Below are 18,834 nucleotides of genomic sequence, written 5' to 3' on the forward strand. Positions count from 1 at the left end.
GGGGGCACATGAAAGAGACAGAGAGACGGAGACAGAGAGAGAACGTAAGTGGATTGGGAGCTGTAACAAGTTTCTGCATTCGGAATTAATAAGGAGCAATAAGTAAATGGAGGCAGTTATGAAGGAAAAAAATTCTCTCGAGAGTAAGACAAAATGATGCAAATTTGCCAAGCCAAGCTACAGTCTGTGTGCTCACCGATTAAAACAAAACAAAACAAAAACAAAAAACCCCAAAAACTAGTTGCAGGGCTTGGCGGATGATCCTTGTGTTTCTGCTTCCATGTTTGTGCTATCTGGTTGTAATTTGGGATTCCTGTGAGAATGGTCTTGTTCAAGGCAGTTGGAACCTCCAGCCTTCCATGGCTCCAGAGCCCGTTCTTTGTGCAACACTGGCTTTCTCCCTTGTTACCGTTGCCCTCATCTAACCTCTGCCACATCATGTGGACCTCGGGCTCCTGAGCGGGGGGCCCAGAACATGGTCCTGTGATCCTAGCGCAGGTTGAAGCCAACACCTCGCTTGTCCTACCCTTCTGGCTACAGTGTGACATCCCACAGCCCTTTCTCCCTCTTTTTCTCACCCTTGGCTGTTCATGATGAAACCTTGCCAGCTTAAAAAAGTCCTTTACTCTTTATGTAGCTTGGGTTCCTCAATAGCGTCGGCTTTTTCAACTACATCTTATCTAGAGATCACAGCCTGTCTGGAGGACTCTCCAAACCCCAGGATAAAGTCCACCCAAATAAGATAATGGATAGTTGGAAGTCATTATTTTACGGCCTTGAGAATGGTTTAAGAAATACTTTATTCAACTCTAAAATTTTATTTCAAGAAGGATCTGGAATGAATTAGATTTAATGGATTGGCCCGAATGCTGCAGACAGTTGACTATTTCACAATGTTTTAGATGGCAGGATGTGCTGAAATTGCCACATTAAAATCCTCTATCTCTGAAGCCCTGAGGCAGAACCTTCATGGCCCTCTACTTATGTCCCTGTGTTCAGAGAAGGCAGAGAAATGAACTTGATGAAGTGAAATCATCATGGGAGGAACAGAAAACTGAAGACGGCAGCTGTTTCACTGGGAAGCAAAAGGGAAAGCAGAAGGGAATGTCCCCAAGGCAGTGTCCCACCCTCTGGGCACCAAGAGGGGCCACGCATCTCACTCACTTTTCCTGAACCCTGTCACCCATGCATGCTCCTGTTTGCCTTCATACTTGGGTAACAAAGCAGGCTTAGTGAATCCCCACAAGCCTGGTATGAAGCAAGTACTAAAAAACCTCAAAACTGACAGACTTCTAGTGGCATCTCAGTGTGTCCCCAGTTTAGTCACTGATGTTTTGTATTTGGGCAGCAAGTGAGGTACGTGTGGGTGACAACTTTTGCCCAGGGCCTCCTATGATCACAGTGGTAGCTTTCAAAGGGAGTCTGCTCTTCAAACCTTGGGGACATGAGGGTCACTTGGTGGGGTAACTCAGCTGTACCAGTCAGTGTTATACAAGAAAAAGTGTATCCCATTCAGGCCTTATCCGATTTGGAGGCTTATGTGAGGAGAGTCCAGTTTGGAATGCATGTTCAATTTATAGATGGGTTGTATTTCAGAAGGTTTGAGGCTAGATGTTTGGCACTCAGAATGCATTTCTCTTTAGAGACAATCTTTTAAATGGTGGCTCAGTTTTCAGGCCAACCCACAAAAACCCTACTTTATCTACAATATGGCTTTGATGAGTACAACTATGTATTTATAATAAAAAGTAAAGCCAAGAGGTTGCTATCTGAGTAATTTAAAAAAAATGGGAAAAAAAATCCACATTGTGTTAAATACATTAGTTCTATTAAATGCTAATAGGTTTAATTACCAGACATGAGAAATTATTTTGAGATGTTGTGGAGACCCTGCAGTGGGGGAAGGGGTCCAGGATATTTCAAAGGTTTTAAAGTTGGTGGCATTGGTTCCTTGGAGCAGATGGTCTAGAAAATGCTTCTGAGGAAATCTGGACAGTTGCTTTTTCATCAGCACGTTTGCTTAGACAATTTGGGAGCTGCAATGAAGCAGTAAAGGAGGGAGCCACTTTCAGTGGTTAAGTGGGGGAAAAAATGAGAATATATACAGGAGGCGAAGTGGACAAAAAGGTGTATGTGACCTGCAGAGAAAGCATTTTGCTGAGGGAAAATGAGTTGAGTGGCTAGAGAGGCAAACCTGGTAGGGAACTTGGAAATCCTCCAGAGGATACTTGGGAAAGCTGAGGTGGGATTTTTCTCTCTGACAGGATCACAGCTGGCCTGGGATATTCTGGTGGCTTGTCCAGTGGGCACTAGAGCATCCTCAGGAAGGGCTTGTAGACCTTCTCACAGATGCAGATGTTTCAAGAGGCACTCACTAATTATTCTTTTTAAAGAAATTGTAGAACCAAATCGTAAGTAATTTTTTCTTAGTGGGTAAGTTAGACTGAATGATAGGATTTACTTTTTTTTTTTAAGAGTTTACTTATTTATTAGAGAGAGAGAGAGAAAAAATGAACGGTGGGGAGGGAGAAGAAGAAGCAGACTCTCTACTGAGCAGGGAGCCTGATGCAGGACTTGATCCCAGGACCCTGAGATTATGACCCAAGCTGAAGACAGACACTCAGCCAACTGAGTCACCTGGTACCTGACTAGGATTTAATTTTTACCTATATGAATGTGTTTTGCCACCTTATTCCTTTTATTAAATCTACCCTTTTTTTCTCTGCTTCTTAAAGAACTAAGTTAAAAAAAAAACTACAGATGTTTATCTTCAAATACCTATATTTTAAAAAACTATACTTACCTTTAAATATCTATATTTAAAAGAACAGTAATTAGCTTTGATGCAAGAATCTGAAATTGATACCTAGGTTAAAAAAAATTTCCCTGGGGCACCTGGGTGGCTCAGTGGGTTAAGCCTCTGCCTTTGGCTTGGGTCGTGATCTCAGGCTCTTGGGATCAAGCCCCGCATCAGGCTCTCTGCTCAGCAGGGAGCCTGCTTCCCCCTCTCTCTCTGCCTCCCTCTCTGCCTACTTGTGATCTCTCTCTGTCAAATAAATAAAATATTTTTTAAAAATTCCCAGACCTATTCCATTGAAGATAACTAGATGTAATAAATAATTTGTTCTTTACTAATTTCTAATTCATATTTAAGACAGAGAATAGACTGTTTAGCTTTTATATTATCTAGGAATAAATAAATTTGCCAGGTAAGTTTATAGGGACTTCACCAATAAATTACTTATTATCTTAAGAAGAAAATAATGTTCAAGTACTCTCAATTTGTTGGTAGCTGATTATATAAAATATACTGATAATTAATTAAAAAATCTATTTATTGATAAAAAAGCTTTTTTAGAATCTCTGGGTTATACACACTAAATACAAGTGAAAGTACTCAGAGGACCTGAAAGTAAAAACATTTCAAGTTTTTCATTATTCTGAATTTCAAGCATTCTTACCATTTGTCATTTTGGGAGCTATTCCTTCATATTGTAATCAAATCATCTTATAATCAATTTCCACAAACTGACAGTTTTATAGAAGAAGCATAATTAAGTTGCATTTTAAAAATTACTAGCCTTAGGGGCGCCTGGGTGGCTCAGTCAGTTAAGCATCTGCCTTCAGCTCAGGGTCCTGGGATAGAGTCCTGCGTCAGGTTCCCTGCTCAGCAGGGAGTCTGCCTCTCTCACTCCCTCTGCTCCTCCCCCTGCTCATGCTCTCTTTCTCTCTCTCAAATAAAATCTTAAAAACAATTACTAGCCTTAGATTTTTAATCAAAGTTTATACTTCAAAGAGTATCTGGGTGCTGTCACCACCCCATTTGCATGAATCTGTCAACATTTAAGGCAAGTTATCTGTTGGTATCATTCCAGTCAGTGTAAATGATTGTTGAACTGCAACACAGAAAAAGAATTTACAACCAACATGGCCCATATCACATAAGTTACATAATATATATGAACATATATAAATAATGTCAGATATAAAGCAAACATTACACTCCGGAGTTTAGAGACCTTCCCCAGGTGTCTGTGTTTCAAGGATCACCACTGAAGTAGAGAATCCATAAGGGACGTGTAAAAGGTTTAATTTCTTCAATGTTATACATTCCATTTGAAGATGTTATTTTATTTTTTAAAGATTTTATTTATTTATTTGAAAGAGAGACAGAAGGACCATGAGTAGGGGGAGGGGCAGAGGGAGAGAAAGAGAAGCAGACTCCCTTCTGAGTCGGGTGGAGCCGGACCTGGGGCTCCATGCCAAGACCCTGGGATCAAGACCCTGAGCCAAAGTCAGATGTCTACCTGCCTAAGCCACCCAGGAACCCCAGAAGATGTTATTTTATAATAAGCTACTGTCCTTGTAAGTTCTTAAAATCATCTCAATGAAGAACTGAGAGAGGAAATGAACAAAAAAATTTCCAAGGAGGAAGTCTTTTAAATAAGTTTGTGGAATAGTGACTTATTTATAATTTCTCCATAAAGAAGAAGACCTGTCCTATAAATCCTTTCATACTGAATCCCTTTGTCTTCCTCTCTTGGAATAGAAGGCTTACCGGGTTGAAGAAGAAAGCCTTTCATAACAGTGCCACTGGGTAGAGTAGAGGCAGACCTGCATTCTGAATGGTTGAGTTAGTGTTTCATGAAGTCTGCCCTTTGCTCCATTTTTAATAGAGACTCTGTCTCCCTGAGCTACTGACAATGATTCTTGAAGTTCTTGATTCTTAAAGTTCTCTTTTGAGGATAACATCTGGTTAAACAGGTTATTTTCCCTCATTCAGGTGTAATGTTTTCAAGGGTTTATGCTAATTATGTTCTTTTCTTCCCAGAAGAAACTTAAAGCCAGATTTGGATCTTAATCTGAATGAGATCAGCTGCTTGGACACTTGAGCTCCTGGCTAGTCTGTGACCAGCAAAGCAGCGTGGATGTCAGGTGAGGACTATAGAATGGCAGAATTTTAGGACTCCAGACCCTGCCTCCTACTAGACCCCCAGGTGACTGGATAAGCTTAAGAATCTGAGAAGCACCGCTCTCAGCTTCTCTATAAGCTGCACTAAAGAATGGGGTCCAGAAAGTTCCAGTCTGGGGGTTCTTGGGGCACTGAGATGGCCTTTGGCAAACTATCGCATTTCACCACTTGCTATTGGCAACATCTGGAAAAGCCTACTTGACAAAGATCCTTATATCTTTTGGCAATGTACCAAAAAGACTCTAAAAATAGCATTTTGTACAAATTCTCCAAAACATGACATGTCTATTAATGATTTTGGTTTGGTTGTGCTGCTAGTCAAACCATATGCAAAAGGTATCTATTAAAATAGGTTAAATAAATGACAGGTTACCATGAACAATAAAACCAAGAGAAATTTAAGTTTTCTAGGAGTGACACTTTAAGTTAGGTCTGGCATTTTTTTTTAAGATTTTATTTATTTATTTAAGAGACAGCACATGAGCAGGGGGTTGGGCAGAGGGAGAAGCAGACTCCCTGTGGCCCTGAGCAGGGAGCCTGACACAGGGCTCCATCCCAGAATGGACCTGAGCTGAAGGCAGACACTTAGCTGACTGAGCTACCCAGGTGCCCCAAGGCCTGGCATTTTAACCATAAAACTAAAAGAAAAGGCCATATAGATAATCACCAGAATAACTCATTCTTATAATTACTTTGCTTTAAAAAATATAAGCCATGGGTGTTTTTTGTTTTTTGTTTTTTCCCTTACCATAAAAAAGTAGGCTAGTTAGAAAAAAACAGTTAGACTAGGATCCTACCTTTATATCCTGTGGGTTGATGTCAGGATTTGTTTGACACTGCAGAGGTCCTAGAGTTTGGATATGAAAAATGTAGAGGAGAAATTCGTCCCGGGCAGAGAATGGCCAACCCACCTCCAGAAGGGTGTCACTGATGGTACTTGGTCCAATATTGTGCAGCTACAAGAAAGGAATGCGTAATGGTACAGCGCAAGTCAGGAAGAGGAAATCAAGCTCCATGTACTTCCTACCCATTCTAAAAAGTATTTTGGGTTTTAACACATCTGGGCTATAATGGTGGCAATAGGAAAATACCATCTATATAAGCAAGAGGAGCTCTGAAAGCAAGAGGCGCTGGTGCTCGGAGAAAAAACTTCCTTCTGTGAAGCTCTGAGGGCAGATTTCCTTAGCAAAGACCACATTCACCATGTCTGATCATTGTGATGTTTACCTAAAATTTATATTCATTTAATCGCAGGGCTAGAAATGCAATTTTAATGCTATGCTTTCAAAACCTACTTATTCTTTCTTTGCATTGAAATCTGCCTTTTTCCTGACTACTGACTTGTCAATTGCAACCATATGCAATACACTCTCTTTCACCCTCTGGAAAAATGGTTATCCATCAAATGCCAGAGATGGTCCAGGCTCACCACAGTTCACTTCAAGTGCACATTTCAAAGCTGAGCTCCTTCTGTTTTAATCAGTGACTCTCAAAGAGAGAGAGGCCACCTCTCATAAAGAGATGAGTGTTTTAAACTCATGAAGCCTGTACTCACAGGACAAAAAAACAGCTTGGGAAAGTCACGAAATGTATTTAAATTTATTGTGGTTTTGAAAATTCACTCCAAAGTTAACAGGGAACTTTTTTTTCCCCCACAATTCTGAAAATTATAATGACCAGTAGAACAACTTATAATTTGGTTTTGCCTATTAGGTGGCTCATTTAATTCACTTTATCAAAGCAACATGGCATGCACTGATAACAGTATATTTTGGGGCAGGTCAATAACATGTAGGAAGCACGTGATGATTGCTTTTGTCACCACTGATTACTACCCTAAAATTTTATGATTCATTTATGCTAAGATTAGAAGCAGGGCTTCTCTGAGAATGATTGAATATGTTTGCAAACATTAAAGTTTCACCATTCCTAAGCAGAAACCGGTGCACGCAAGGCCTAATGAATTATTTGACAGCATTTTTTTCTAGCAAGGTTCTTAATCCTAGTAGCCTTGGGGACTATGTTATCCTTTTGCTATCAAGAGAGCTTAGGGCAAAGCTTTGATCCAGGTATGGATGGGGCTTCTGGTTCTGAACCACAGGTTGGGCAGATGACAGAGGTTTTCATGTTGACGCTGTGCAGGAGTTGACACTTCTTTCCCACATATGTACACAGCTCATCAGTTTTAAAATGACTTCATTGTTAACTGTAGAGAATGCTATTCACGTCCCTTGTAGCTTAAGATGAAAGTCACAGTCAGGATTACTAGGTCAGTGGAATGAGTTATGCAGGAAGGGGATAGAGAGCAGTAAATAAGAAGGGATCTCAAACAGAAGATGGCTTTTTCATAAGCTGCTGGTTTGCTTCTGGAAAATATTTTACTAATCAACTGACTATTTCAAATCTCAGAATAAGTTATTCATGTGTGTGTGATATGTGTGTGTTTGATACAATAGCAAATAATTCATAAAATTTTCTCTCTCTGGTACCTTCCGGTTGGTGACCTTCAGTTTAAAGAGCTGGGTAGATTTTAAGGATATTTGAAAATGTAGGAAGAAGCAAAATAAAGTCCAGAGAGCTAGTCATTTTTATGCTTAGGCTGTCCAAACGTTAAAAAAAGGAGATGTAAGGAACATCTGAAAGAGATAAGTAACAAGATAAAATATTCTCGTTCTATAACGGCTCTCACTAAAAAGCAAGTGACTCATACTGTACCCCCTCCCCGCACTGCACAAATCCAAGGTATATAAAGCTCAGATCTCAGGTCGGTGTCTTAAAGTGCTATAAAGAGTTAATTGGTAAAAAGCGTAAGACTAAATTCCTAACACAACTTTAAGATAGGTAAAACCTACCTCATAAATATGTTCCACCAGTGGTCCAACTCCTTCCTCTTTGCGGGGCTCCTCTTCTGGTTCCCAGTTATGAATGGGCAGAACAATCTGCGGAGGGTGGGATACTCTGAAACATGGAATGTTTTGTTAATTGCTGGTGATGACACAGGTGAAAAATGCTTCGCTAGTGTACAGTACACTAACAGCTATGAGTTTTATATATATATACATATATATATATACAATATACTTGAGCAGATATTGCCTATATGGAAAAAGGTATTGAAAGTGATGTTCAGCAAAATAACTAAAGGAATAGTAAAGGATCTGAAACATCTACAGGGATGCTTTTAATGCCTGGTCTCTAGCTCAGAGATAGACTCTTTTATCCTATCTCCTCTCTTGAGCACTAGGGAGCTCTCTTGGGACAGAGAGCTTCCCTGAGTTGAGATAGATAATTTAACATATGGACATATAAATGCATATATCTATCTATAGGTCCTCTGTAAGTGTAAGTGTGTGTGTGTGTGTGTGTGTGTGTGTGTGTGTGTGTGTATACACACAGGGTATATAATCCCTGCTTCAAGCCATATCAAGAAATGGGACTTTTTTGGTGGATAAAAATCTAGAATTCTGTGTTGTGTTAAATGTTGACTTGTGAAGAAATGTAGTTTTGAATTAGATACTTGAAAATAGAAAAGCCACTTGTATATTCCTACTTCTTAGATTTCTTTGGCTTTCCATTAATGCAGCCATACCTCCCCCAAAGCCAGGTCTAGAGCCAAAATAAAGCTTGATCAGTTATCTAGAGGACAACTCTAGGGTGAGAGATGGAGAGACAAATGATGTAATCATGTAAGTAGGATATTAACTTGACACAGAGATATTCTTTGCCTGCAATTTACACCTAGAACATGAGCACTGGCTGAATGCAATGCAGTACAAGGCATTATTCTACATTAAAAGCTGGTTCCAAACTAAATTGTTAATTTTATATTATCTTAAAAAGAATACTTCTCAAAAGAACAATGCTTTTCTAGCAATTTTTAGGTGAAGGATCTTTGAAAGATTTCCTAGACCTCCAGCTAAAAGTAACTTCAACAGAAAATCCCTCTTTTGGCAATTGGAAGTTTTAAGTGCCCTTTTAAGGGCATCAGTAATTAATGCAGCCCCTAGTAACTTCAAATGCTATCTTTATTCCACATCCCCTCCCCAGTAATCTCTTTCTAAAGCAGAAAGCAAAATTTATTGGACTAACGACTGACCCAAGGGCAAGTAATTAATTTCTGCGTGTCCTTATTTCCTCACCTGGAGAATTACGATAAACTCTGGGTTGTATACTACAATTGATTGGAAAACATCTCAAATGCTCTTTGTCAAAGTCACTTTGGCTGCATTGTCTTCTAGGGGTGGGTGGAAGAAGTATAATTTTTAAACTGACAACCCACAGAAATGCTACTAAATTATAAAACCCTTCGCTTTCATCTCTAATGGGCAACTATTAAATTACAAGTGCAGGGTACAGGCTTGCTGAGCTGGTACTTCAACATTCCCTACCCTTACGTCAGTTTGTTGTTATGTCATGCTGCCCTTTCCCACTTGATTTGATTAAATCATGTTCAGATTAAACACTGGGGACTTGGTGAGGAGAAGAGTACAGAACACAGATGGTTACTTTTATTTGAGCAAAGCCCAGAGAGTCTGGGCTTCCATCTCCGTGGAGTCTTCATGACCTAACCACCCAGAACTTTACTTTGCTCTTAGCTTGGCAACAGAAAGTTGACTCCAGGCTCCATATCCACTGTGAGGCTCTAGGGAAAATCCTTATTTATTTACTTATTTGCATAAAGAACACATACAGAGCAGAAGCTGAGCACATTTTCTCTGGAAAGTTTTGTTCTTATAGTCATCTGTCCTGGGGGACTGGTCATAAATGTTCAAGTACCACAGAATTATAAATATTTAGAACTTGACAGGACTATGGAGACAGTGTGTTCACAATCCCTCATTTTATACATGAAAGGAAAACTGATGTTCAGAAAAGTAGGGGTTAGTTGCAGGTGAAGACTTCAGCTTACTCAGGTGTACTCAGGACTTTTCTATTTCCAATGTACAGATGACTCTTGAAAAACACGGGTTTGGACCATGCTGGTTCATTTATGTGGATTTTTAAATTTCTATGTGAGTTTTCATATAAGGTACAGTACGGTAAATGATTTTTTCTCTTCCTTATGATTTTCTTCATAACATTTTCTTTAGTTTACTTTATTATAAGAATACAGTATATAACACATATGCAAAATATGTGTTAGTGAACTGCTTATGTTATCTGGAAGGCTTACTGTCAATAGTAAGCTACTAGTAGTTAAGTTTTCAGGGAGTCAAAGTTACATGTGCAGGGGGTTGGCACCCTAACGTCTGCATTGTTCAGAAGCCAATGGTATAATGCACCACAGGGGCCATGAAGCCGCAGTGATTTTAGTAAAGCCAACTTAAAGAAACTTCCTGCCCCATTTCTGTAACAAAATCTAGTAGAAATCTGTACAGAAAAGATAATCTATGATAGGCCATGACAAATCATGGCAAAACCATTCAAAAGCTATGGCTCCCCAAATTCAGTTATCTACTGTCTAAGACTTTTTCAGATCTGGGGAAATCATGACAAAAAATGGCTCTCTGAAGATTCCAAATGAACAAATGAAACACTGTCCACTCTTTTCAAAATTACCATTTTTTTTTTTTAAGAAGGAAGGAAGGAAGGAAGAATATAATCAACTATTAGCCAAGGATAAACAGCCCTCACAGCTCTTACTGAATAGTGCTCACATGCTAAGATGGAGGATAGAACATTATTCCACCTGAGACCCCCCCAGGGATAAGAAGATTGGGGTACCGGGTAACACCAGACGTTAGGAAAGGATTAGGGAAGCAAGGAATTAGGTTTTTGATAAGTTAAAGTCTGTGTGCTATCGGAAGTTCACATCTGATGCTGTGTTAGTACAGTCTGAATTATTCATTCATAATCATGTTTTCAAACATTGTAAGCCCCAAATAGCAGACTACTATTTATAGTGTGCAACAATGTTGGCTCTACCCATTCTAGCCAGTGTCTATACAGACCACCATTGTTTATGATTGTAGTGTCCCGTGATCAAACCCACTCAATCCTGATTATATGACAAAGGACACAGGTTTATTACCCTTCGTGAGCTCAATGCATGTGGTGCTGCCTCTTGTGGCCAAATTCTCTTGCAGACTTAATGCTAAATTAATCCTTTGTACCAACAAATGACATGTGAATCTACTGAAAGACAGTGTTGACACCATCTGGCTTTGAGAGAAGTGGACTAATTCTCAGTATTTTCTTTCCCATTGAAGAAATAAATGTATTTGAGTTTACTTTTAAAATGATAAAAACAACACTGAACTGAAAAAGAGCTGCTAGAGACAGTGCATGATAAAATACATTGGAATAAACACAACTGGCAAATAAAATGAGATTTTTCTGAAGACTGAACATGGAAGATTTTCAACACAGTAGCTGTTTATTCCTTGAAGAATTAAACATTGAAACCAATATTTTTGCTGAGTATCTGGAATAAAGAGTTTTACGTTGCAAAATGGCTAAAAAGAACTCTAACCCTGTGTTAGAGAATAAACTGTGGTTAAATGTCAGACATTAATCCAGCAATTTAAAAAATTACACCCATACAAGAAACCCAATTTTAATTACCTGTTTTGATTATTGGTAAAATGAATAGATAACTTCCTTCCTTTTTAACAGAGAAATACTGATGACATAAATGATGGCAGAAATATATTTATAAATATTTATCTTATAAAATGGATATATAAGAATAAATACAGCTACATTACACTCTCTGCTGCCTGAGTTATGTCTTATAGAATAAAAACAGTTCCCAATTTAAAATTTGCTTTGGGATTAAAAGACAGTTTCAGTTTATTTTTGGTTAGCAAAACAAAGGTTAACAAAGCTTAAAGAAGGAGACAAAAATTCATATACACTAGTTGTAAATGTTAAAAGATATAAAAATAAGATAGCAAAAAAAATGCTTATTTCTTCTCAGATTTCCTTTAGTGTTTTTCTCAATGTGAAAGAGGAGGGAATTAAAAAAGAAATGCACAAAAATGAAACATCTGGATTAGCTGCAAAGATCTACAAATCAAACAGGTCACTTCTCATGAGTCATGAGTTAAAGAAGAAATCACAAAGGAAATTAGAAAACATTGTGACTGAAACCCAGCATATCAACATTTTGGTATGTGCTCAATCAATTAGAGGGAAATTTATAGCACTAAATGCTTATGTAAGAAAAGAAGAGAGGTCTCCAATCAATGATCTACTTCTACCTAGAGGAAGGAGAAACAGGGAAAATCCAACACAGAGTGAACAGAAGGAAGGAGATAATAATAACATAAAGAAGGAGCTAATGGAACAGAAAACAAAGCAAATAAAAAGAGAGAAAAAAGAGGCACCTGAGTGGCTCAGTCAGTGAGTGTTTGACTCTTCTTTTTTTTTTTTTTTTTTTTTTTTTAAGAAAGTTATTTATTTAACAGAAAGAGCACAAGTAGGCAGAACAGCAGGCAGAGGGAGAGGGAGAAGCAGGCTCTTCGCTGAGCAGGGAGCCTGATGCCAGACTTGATCCCAGACCCTGGGATCATGACCTGAGCTGAAGGCAGTCGCCTATCTGACTGAGCCACCCAGGTACCCTGAGGGTGGCTCTTGATTTCAACTCAGGTAATGAGATCAAGCCCCAGGATGGCACCGTGCTCAGTAGGGAATCTGCTGGAAATTCTCTCTCTCCCTCTGCCCCTACACTCACCCTGTGCTCTTTTTTTTCCTCTCTCTCTCTCCACAAATAAATAAATAAATCTTAAAAAGATAGAGAAAGAGAAAAAAAGAAAAGTCAATGAAATAAAAAAACTGGTTCTGTGAAAAGTTCACTGAACTCTAGCCAGAGTAATCAAAGGAAACATAGAAGGGAGTAAAAGATACAAATTGCAGTGCAGGGAATGATGAGGTCCCACATACATTAAAAGGAAAATGAGAGACTATCATGAGCAACTTTATGCCATACATTTAACAACTGGGATGAAGCAGATAAATTCTTTGAAAGACAAACAGAATGTTTCCTCCATAAGACCAAGATAGGATCTAAATACAAGACAAAACATTGGGAAGGGCATGTGCTATGTATGGTGAGTGCTGGGAAATGTGTAAGCCTGATGATTCACAGACCTGGACCCCTGGGGCAAGTAACCAATATATGTTAATAAAAACAATTTAAAAAAATAAATAAATGCAAGGCAAAAATGTCTTCTTGCACCAAGTCTACTCACTCTTGCCCTGACAGTCCCCATCTGTGCAGTAAGAGAAGAAAAAGAAAAGAGGGGCGCCTCGGGGGGGGGGGGCTTAGTGGGTTAAAGCTTCTGCCTTCAGCTCGGGTCATGATCCCACAGTCCTGGGATCAAGCCCCTCATTGGGCTCTCTGCTCAGTGGGGAGCCTGCTTCCTCGTCTCTCTCTGCCTGCCTCTCTGCCTACTTGTGATCTCTGTCTGTCAAACAAATAAATAAATAAATCTAAAAACAAACAAACAAAAAACCCCCATAATACACACACACACACACACACACACACACACACGAAAAAGAAAATAAAGAAAAAAGAAAGAAAAAGCTTAACCATGTAGTAAACAACTCAACTTTTCCCCAAAAGTGGTGTGTGTAGCCTTTGCCCTCAGATTCTGGGAGGTGAAGTCTAAGATCTAGAAATTGTATGCCTGAAAGATGTATCTTTGTTTTTCTGGGGGCTTGGGGTCACACTGAATATTCTAACCATACAAGTTATTGTGGGGGTTGCCCACATCAGAAAGACCAACAGTGTGAGTCAGGGTGGGAGCCTCATCACATCATATTAGACAACCTGGAGACAGATCAATTAATTCAGTTATTCAATTGATCATGACTATGTAGAGGATCCTTAATAAAAACTGTGAACACTGAGCCTTCGGGAGTTCCCTCAGCTGGGGATACTCCATGCATCCTGTTACACATCCATAAAAGGAAAGAAACATAACCCGGCTCCATGGTGGATAAGAACAGAAGTCTTGTGCTTGGTTCTGCCTCAGGCTCTGACTATGCAATTCTTCCCTTGGATAATTTTAATTTTTATTATACTGATGGGTATAATAGCTTTCAGGGAGCTCTGTCAGTCCTTCTACATGAATTATCAAAGCTGGGGGCAGTTTTGGGAAGCACACAAATCTGCAATTGGTATCAGAAGTAAGGGTAATCTCTTGTGGGTACTATTCCCTCTAACTCTGTATTTGGCTAAACTTTTGCATGTACAGATTGGATTAGTCGGGGAAAAATCAAACTTTTTATTCATAGATGCCATGGCAATGCTATAGAAAATTTAGGAAATCAAAAAACAATAAAGCTACTAGAATTTGTAAGCAAGTTTACCAAGATCTCAGCATACTGCTTGCCTTTCAAGACTTACTGTACATGCAGATCAATGGAACAGAATGGAAGGTCTTGAAGCAGAGCCTCACAGATGGCTAGAGGTGTCAAGTAAGTCGGTGGAGAAAGGATGATCTTTGAGCCAATAGCATAGCAGCAACTGGATATTCTTATGCAACAGTGAACCTTGTGTCTTACCTCACACCAGATACAAATATTAACATAATCACAGACCAAAATGTAAAACTGCAAAACTTGTAGGAGAAAACATGGGGAAAAAATCTTGTGACTCTAGGCAAAGTGAAGACCTTTTCCTACAAGGGGCAAAAAGAGTACAAACTATAAAATATTTATTTATTTGTTTGTTTATTTTTAAAAAAATTATTTATTTACTTTAGGAAGAGAGAGAGGACAAACTATAAAATACTTAAAGTTGGATTTCATACAAATTAAAAACCTTTGCTTTTTGAACATCACTATTTAGAAAATAATAAGCCAGGGGCTCCTGGAAGGCTCTATCATAAAGCATCTGCCTTCGGCTTAACTCATGATCCTAGGGTTCTGGGTTGGAGCCTCATTGGCGGGCCCCCTGGTTAGCAGGGAATCTGCTTCTCCCTCTCCCTTAGTGGCTGTCTCTTTCTCTCTCTCAAATAAATAAATCTAAAAAAAAAGAAAATGTTAATTAAATGGCTAAAAACTAACAAAAACCAACCTGAAGCCCAGGTGGGCAAGTGCACGGCACATCTGAACTTACACTCTGCTGGTGAGAATGCAAAATGGAAATGGCACAGCCACTTTGAAACAGTGTTTGGCGATTTCTTATAAAGTTAAACATACCCTAGCCACACAACTCAACTCCATTTGTGAAAATAAATATCCCAACAAAGACCTTATGTGAATGCTGATAGCAGGCTTATTATTAAGAGCCCCAAACTGGAAACAGCCCAAGGGTTCACCAACCTGTGAATGGATGAATGATTTGGGGGCCTTCCGTAGAGTGGAATACTGCTCAGCAATAAAAAGAAACAGACCACTGATACACGGAAGAACATGGGTGTTTTTTCAAATGTATTCAAATGCAAGTGAAAGAAGCCAGACTCAAAAGCCTACATTCTGTATGGGTGTATTTATATGATTTTTCTGAGAATATAGTGACAGAAGATAGATCAAAGTTGACAGAGCCTGGGGAAGGAGACTGGGTTACCTACAAATGTGCATGAGAAGCTATGTGGGGTGACAGAACTGATTTACATTGAACATCATTGTGGTATCTTAGTCCTTCAAATCGAAAGTCTAAAGAAAGAATTTTACTATGTATAATTTATTCTTCAATAAAACTGACTTAAGACACACACACACACCAAACCCCACAGACCATGAAAAGGTACTTGCAACATGTGTACTTGTTAAAGGATTAGTGTCTCAACTCTAAAATAGGGAAGAGTTCCTTCCTATGAATTAATATGAAAAAATTAAGTCTCTTCATAGAAATATGTCCTAAGAAATTAGTAGAAATTACCCAATTTGGGAGAAATAGAGACAACAAACACATGAAAAACTTACTCAGTCTTGTTTAGAAATCAGGGAACAGCAAATTGAACCTTCAGTTGGATAGAATTTCTCTTTTTTTAAAAAGATTTTACTTATTTTCCAGAGAGAGAGAGAGAGTACACACAAGCAGGCAGAGAGGCAGGCAGAGGCAGTGAGAGAAGCAGGCTCCCTGCCGAGCAACGAGCCCAACGCGGGACTCAATCCCAGGACCAGGGATCATGACCCAAGCCGAAGGCAGCGGCCCAACCAACTGAGCCACCCAGGCGTCCCAGATAGTATTTCTCATCCATCAGATTGGCTCAAAATGAAAAATTTAACCGTTTTGTGAGTTGGTTAATAATGTGTAACAGTGAAAACTTTCCTCTGTGTCTTGTGGAACAAGAAGTAGGTATAATTACTTTGTAATATAGTTTGGCACTATTTAATAAAGTTAAAAAGTTTACACTGTCTGAACCTGAAATTCTGCCTCTAAGCAGGTGCCCTTCTGACATTCTTCCACATGTGTACCAGAAGATATGTACAAGGAATTTTGTAAAAAAGGAAAAAGAAAATTCCAGTAGAATGGATAAGTATGGTGTAGCTTTACCATATGAAATTTCTGCAATTAGAATGAATGGACTATAGGCAAATGCCCTAAAGTGGGTGAATGCCAAAAATGTTTATTTGAGTGAAAAAAAAATTCACAGAAGCATAAACAAAACAAGATTTTGTGTAAATAAGTTTCAAAGAATTCTCTTATAAGCTACATAGCATAATAATTTATAAAGATGCACCTGGAGACAAGCTGCCTGACTTGCATTCTAGCTCCCCACTTCCTAGCTTGTAGCCTTCAGCCCCTTGTGTCAAAATTTCCTCACCCGTGCAGTGAGGATACTGGTACATATTAAGATGTGCTAATGGGCTGGGGTAGCACATAGAAGGATAAATACGAGCTAGGTATTATTATTCTTCTCTAATCCACTAGGTGGAGCCTCACTGGTCCCAGGACTTCAGGAAGGGCTTCCCCCATTGAGAGCAGCAGGGGGCAGCAGTGAGAGAATACATGGAGATGGTGGCTCTGACTACGGTGGCTCTAGTTGCCATTATGGAAGAGTGGGAAGAAAGGGAACTAGGGTTACTGAAGCCCAATGACAATTCAGCCCAGAATACCAATTGCTGTTTTTAGCCAAGTCCTTGTCCTGAAGAAATAAGAATTACAATAAAATCAATGGAGTCCACACTTGCCTAAGATAACTATATACTGTATATTTCTAATTTTTTTTTCTTCCTCCAGGCATGGATTTCCCAAGATGGTAGTCATTCTAAGCCTTTTCCTTGACCATTGTCCTCCTGTCTCTCAACTGACTGCATATTGGTACCTTCTTCAAAGAATAGGACAGAAAGAAAAATACATAAGATGCAGATCCCATCAACCTTCACATTCTAAGAGTTAGGCATTTGTTCAACTCAAGATATGGTATGGTGAGGCTGAATTTTCATTATGCCGAAATAATTACTGGATAAGTGAGACTTTCATGCAATCACAAGTTTGTCAAATTTATCTGACTTCCTAGTCTGATTATTGAACTGTCAGTTTGGGGAATAAAGTGATCTCTCGTTTTGATATCCTTTGAGTTAATTACCAGATAGGGTTTACTATAGTTTTCAATGGAAGTCTAATGATAGGTAGAAAAGAGTGAAAATTTAACCAAAGTGAATTGTGATTGCTAATGCATTAGGAAAATTCCATATAGTTTTTACTAGTGTTTTTTCATAATTAAACCTGTTACAGTATACTTTACTACAATATCTTGATTCTTACTTACCCTCTTATTTCTACTTGAGCTACAGCAGTGATGTTGATTTGCAGGCTCACAAAATTGCTGTCCGGGTTGTCCTTATTGGAACTAAAACACAGTGACAATATGATTTAAATATATTTTTTTCAAACATATTTTAATATGCGATCATAAAAAACATTCTGTAGATCAAAAGAACAAACATTACTAATACAATCATTCAGAAAACAATGGTGTATTCATTCTATAAAATCATAACCACTTGAAAATGGAAATGCTAAGATTCTTTATGAGTAAGAGTAATGTAATAACTTTCCACAAGGAGACATCTTATCTGAAAACACAACAGACGTCTAGAAAAGCTAACGTTTTTTGTTTCAGTGGCTAAACCAAAAAGCAGTGAGCTGAGTTCATTTTCCAGTTTCTACCTTGGACACATTCCTTAACTTCTCTGTGCATCACATTCATCGCCCATTAAATGGGAAAGGAAGGCACAGTCAACTCCTGATTCTCCATGCTAATAAAGAAGAGAACTAGCACGAATAATCCAAGAGCAGCACAGAATGGAAAAAGCGTTTGTGTTTGGTTCTGGAATGCATCATACCATAGATTGTTTTGGCAGCAAATTTATCTTCCTTATGGTTTATTTCTGAAGTAATATTAAAATAAGTGTACATTCACTGCACGTTCACTGGCTAAGGTGGGGGGCGGGAGGGAATTAGAAGCATAGCCAATGGCAGGAAGAAGTAAGACCCCAGGAATTTTGGCAGCTCATGCCAAGACAATTAGGAGATGACAGAGGTATTGTCTAGTGCATCAAGAATCTCAAAATAAAAGGTACGCGTTTAATAATGTTTCTTTGAACAGTGACAAAATAATTTTTAAGTCTTGTTTTTTTTCCTCTCAAACAAATATAATTACTATGAAACTTAATTTTTTAAAAAGATTTATTTATTTATTTTTTAAAGATTTTATTTATTTATTTGACAGACAGAGATCACAAGTAGGCAGAGAGGCAGGCAGAGAGAGAGAGAGAGAGAGAGAGAGAGGGAAGCAGGCTTCCTGCAGAGCAGGGAGCCCGATGCGGGGCTCGATCCCAGGACCCTGAGATCATGACCCGAGCCGAAGGCAGCAGCCCAAACCACTGAGCCACCCAGGCGCCCCTATTTATTTATTTTAGAGAAAGAGAGCATGGGAGGGTTGAGGAGCAGAGGGAGA

General features: G+C 38.8%; 1 protein-coding gene across 1 annotated transcript in view; it reads right to left on the reverse strand.

Moving 5' to 3' along the window:
* The window catches only part of ITGA8 (integrin subunit alpha 8), a 173,171-nt gene that overhangs the window by 29,124 nt on the left and 125,213 nt on the right, over positions 1–18,834 (reverse strand). The window contains exons 23-25 of the mRNA XM_032349497.1: positions 17,644–17,724; positions 7,825–7,930; positions 5,770–5,928 (exon numbers count right to left, since the gene is read on the reverse strand). Coding sequence (XP_032205388.1) covers positions 5,770–5,928; positions 7,825–7,930; positions 17,644–17,724 — 346 coding nt within the window. The remainder of the gene's footprint in view (positions 1–5,769; positions 5,929–7,824; positions 7,931–17,643; positions 17,725–18,834) is intronic.

Source organism: Mustela erminea, chromosome 6 (genome assembly GCF_009829155.1).
Source record: "Mustela erminea isolate mMusErm1 chromosome 6, mMusErm1.Pri, whole genome shotgun sequence".
Classification (NCBI taxonomy): Eukaryota; Metazoa; Chordata; class Mammalia; order Carnivora; family Mustelidae; genus Mustela; species Mustela erminea.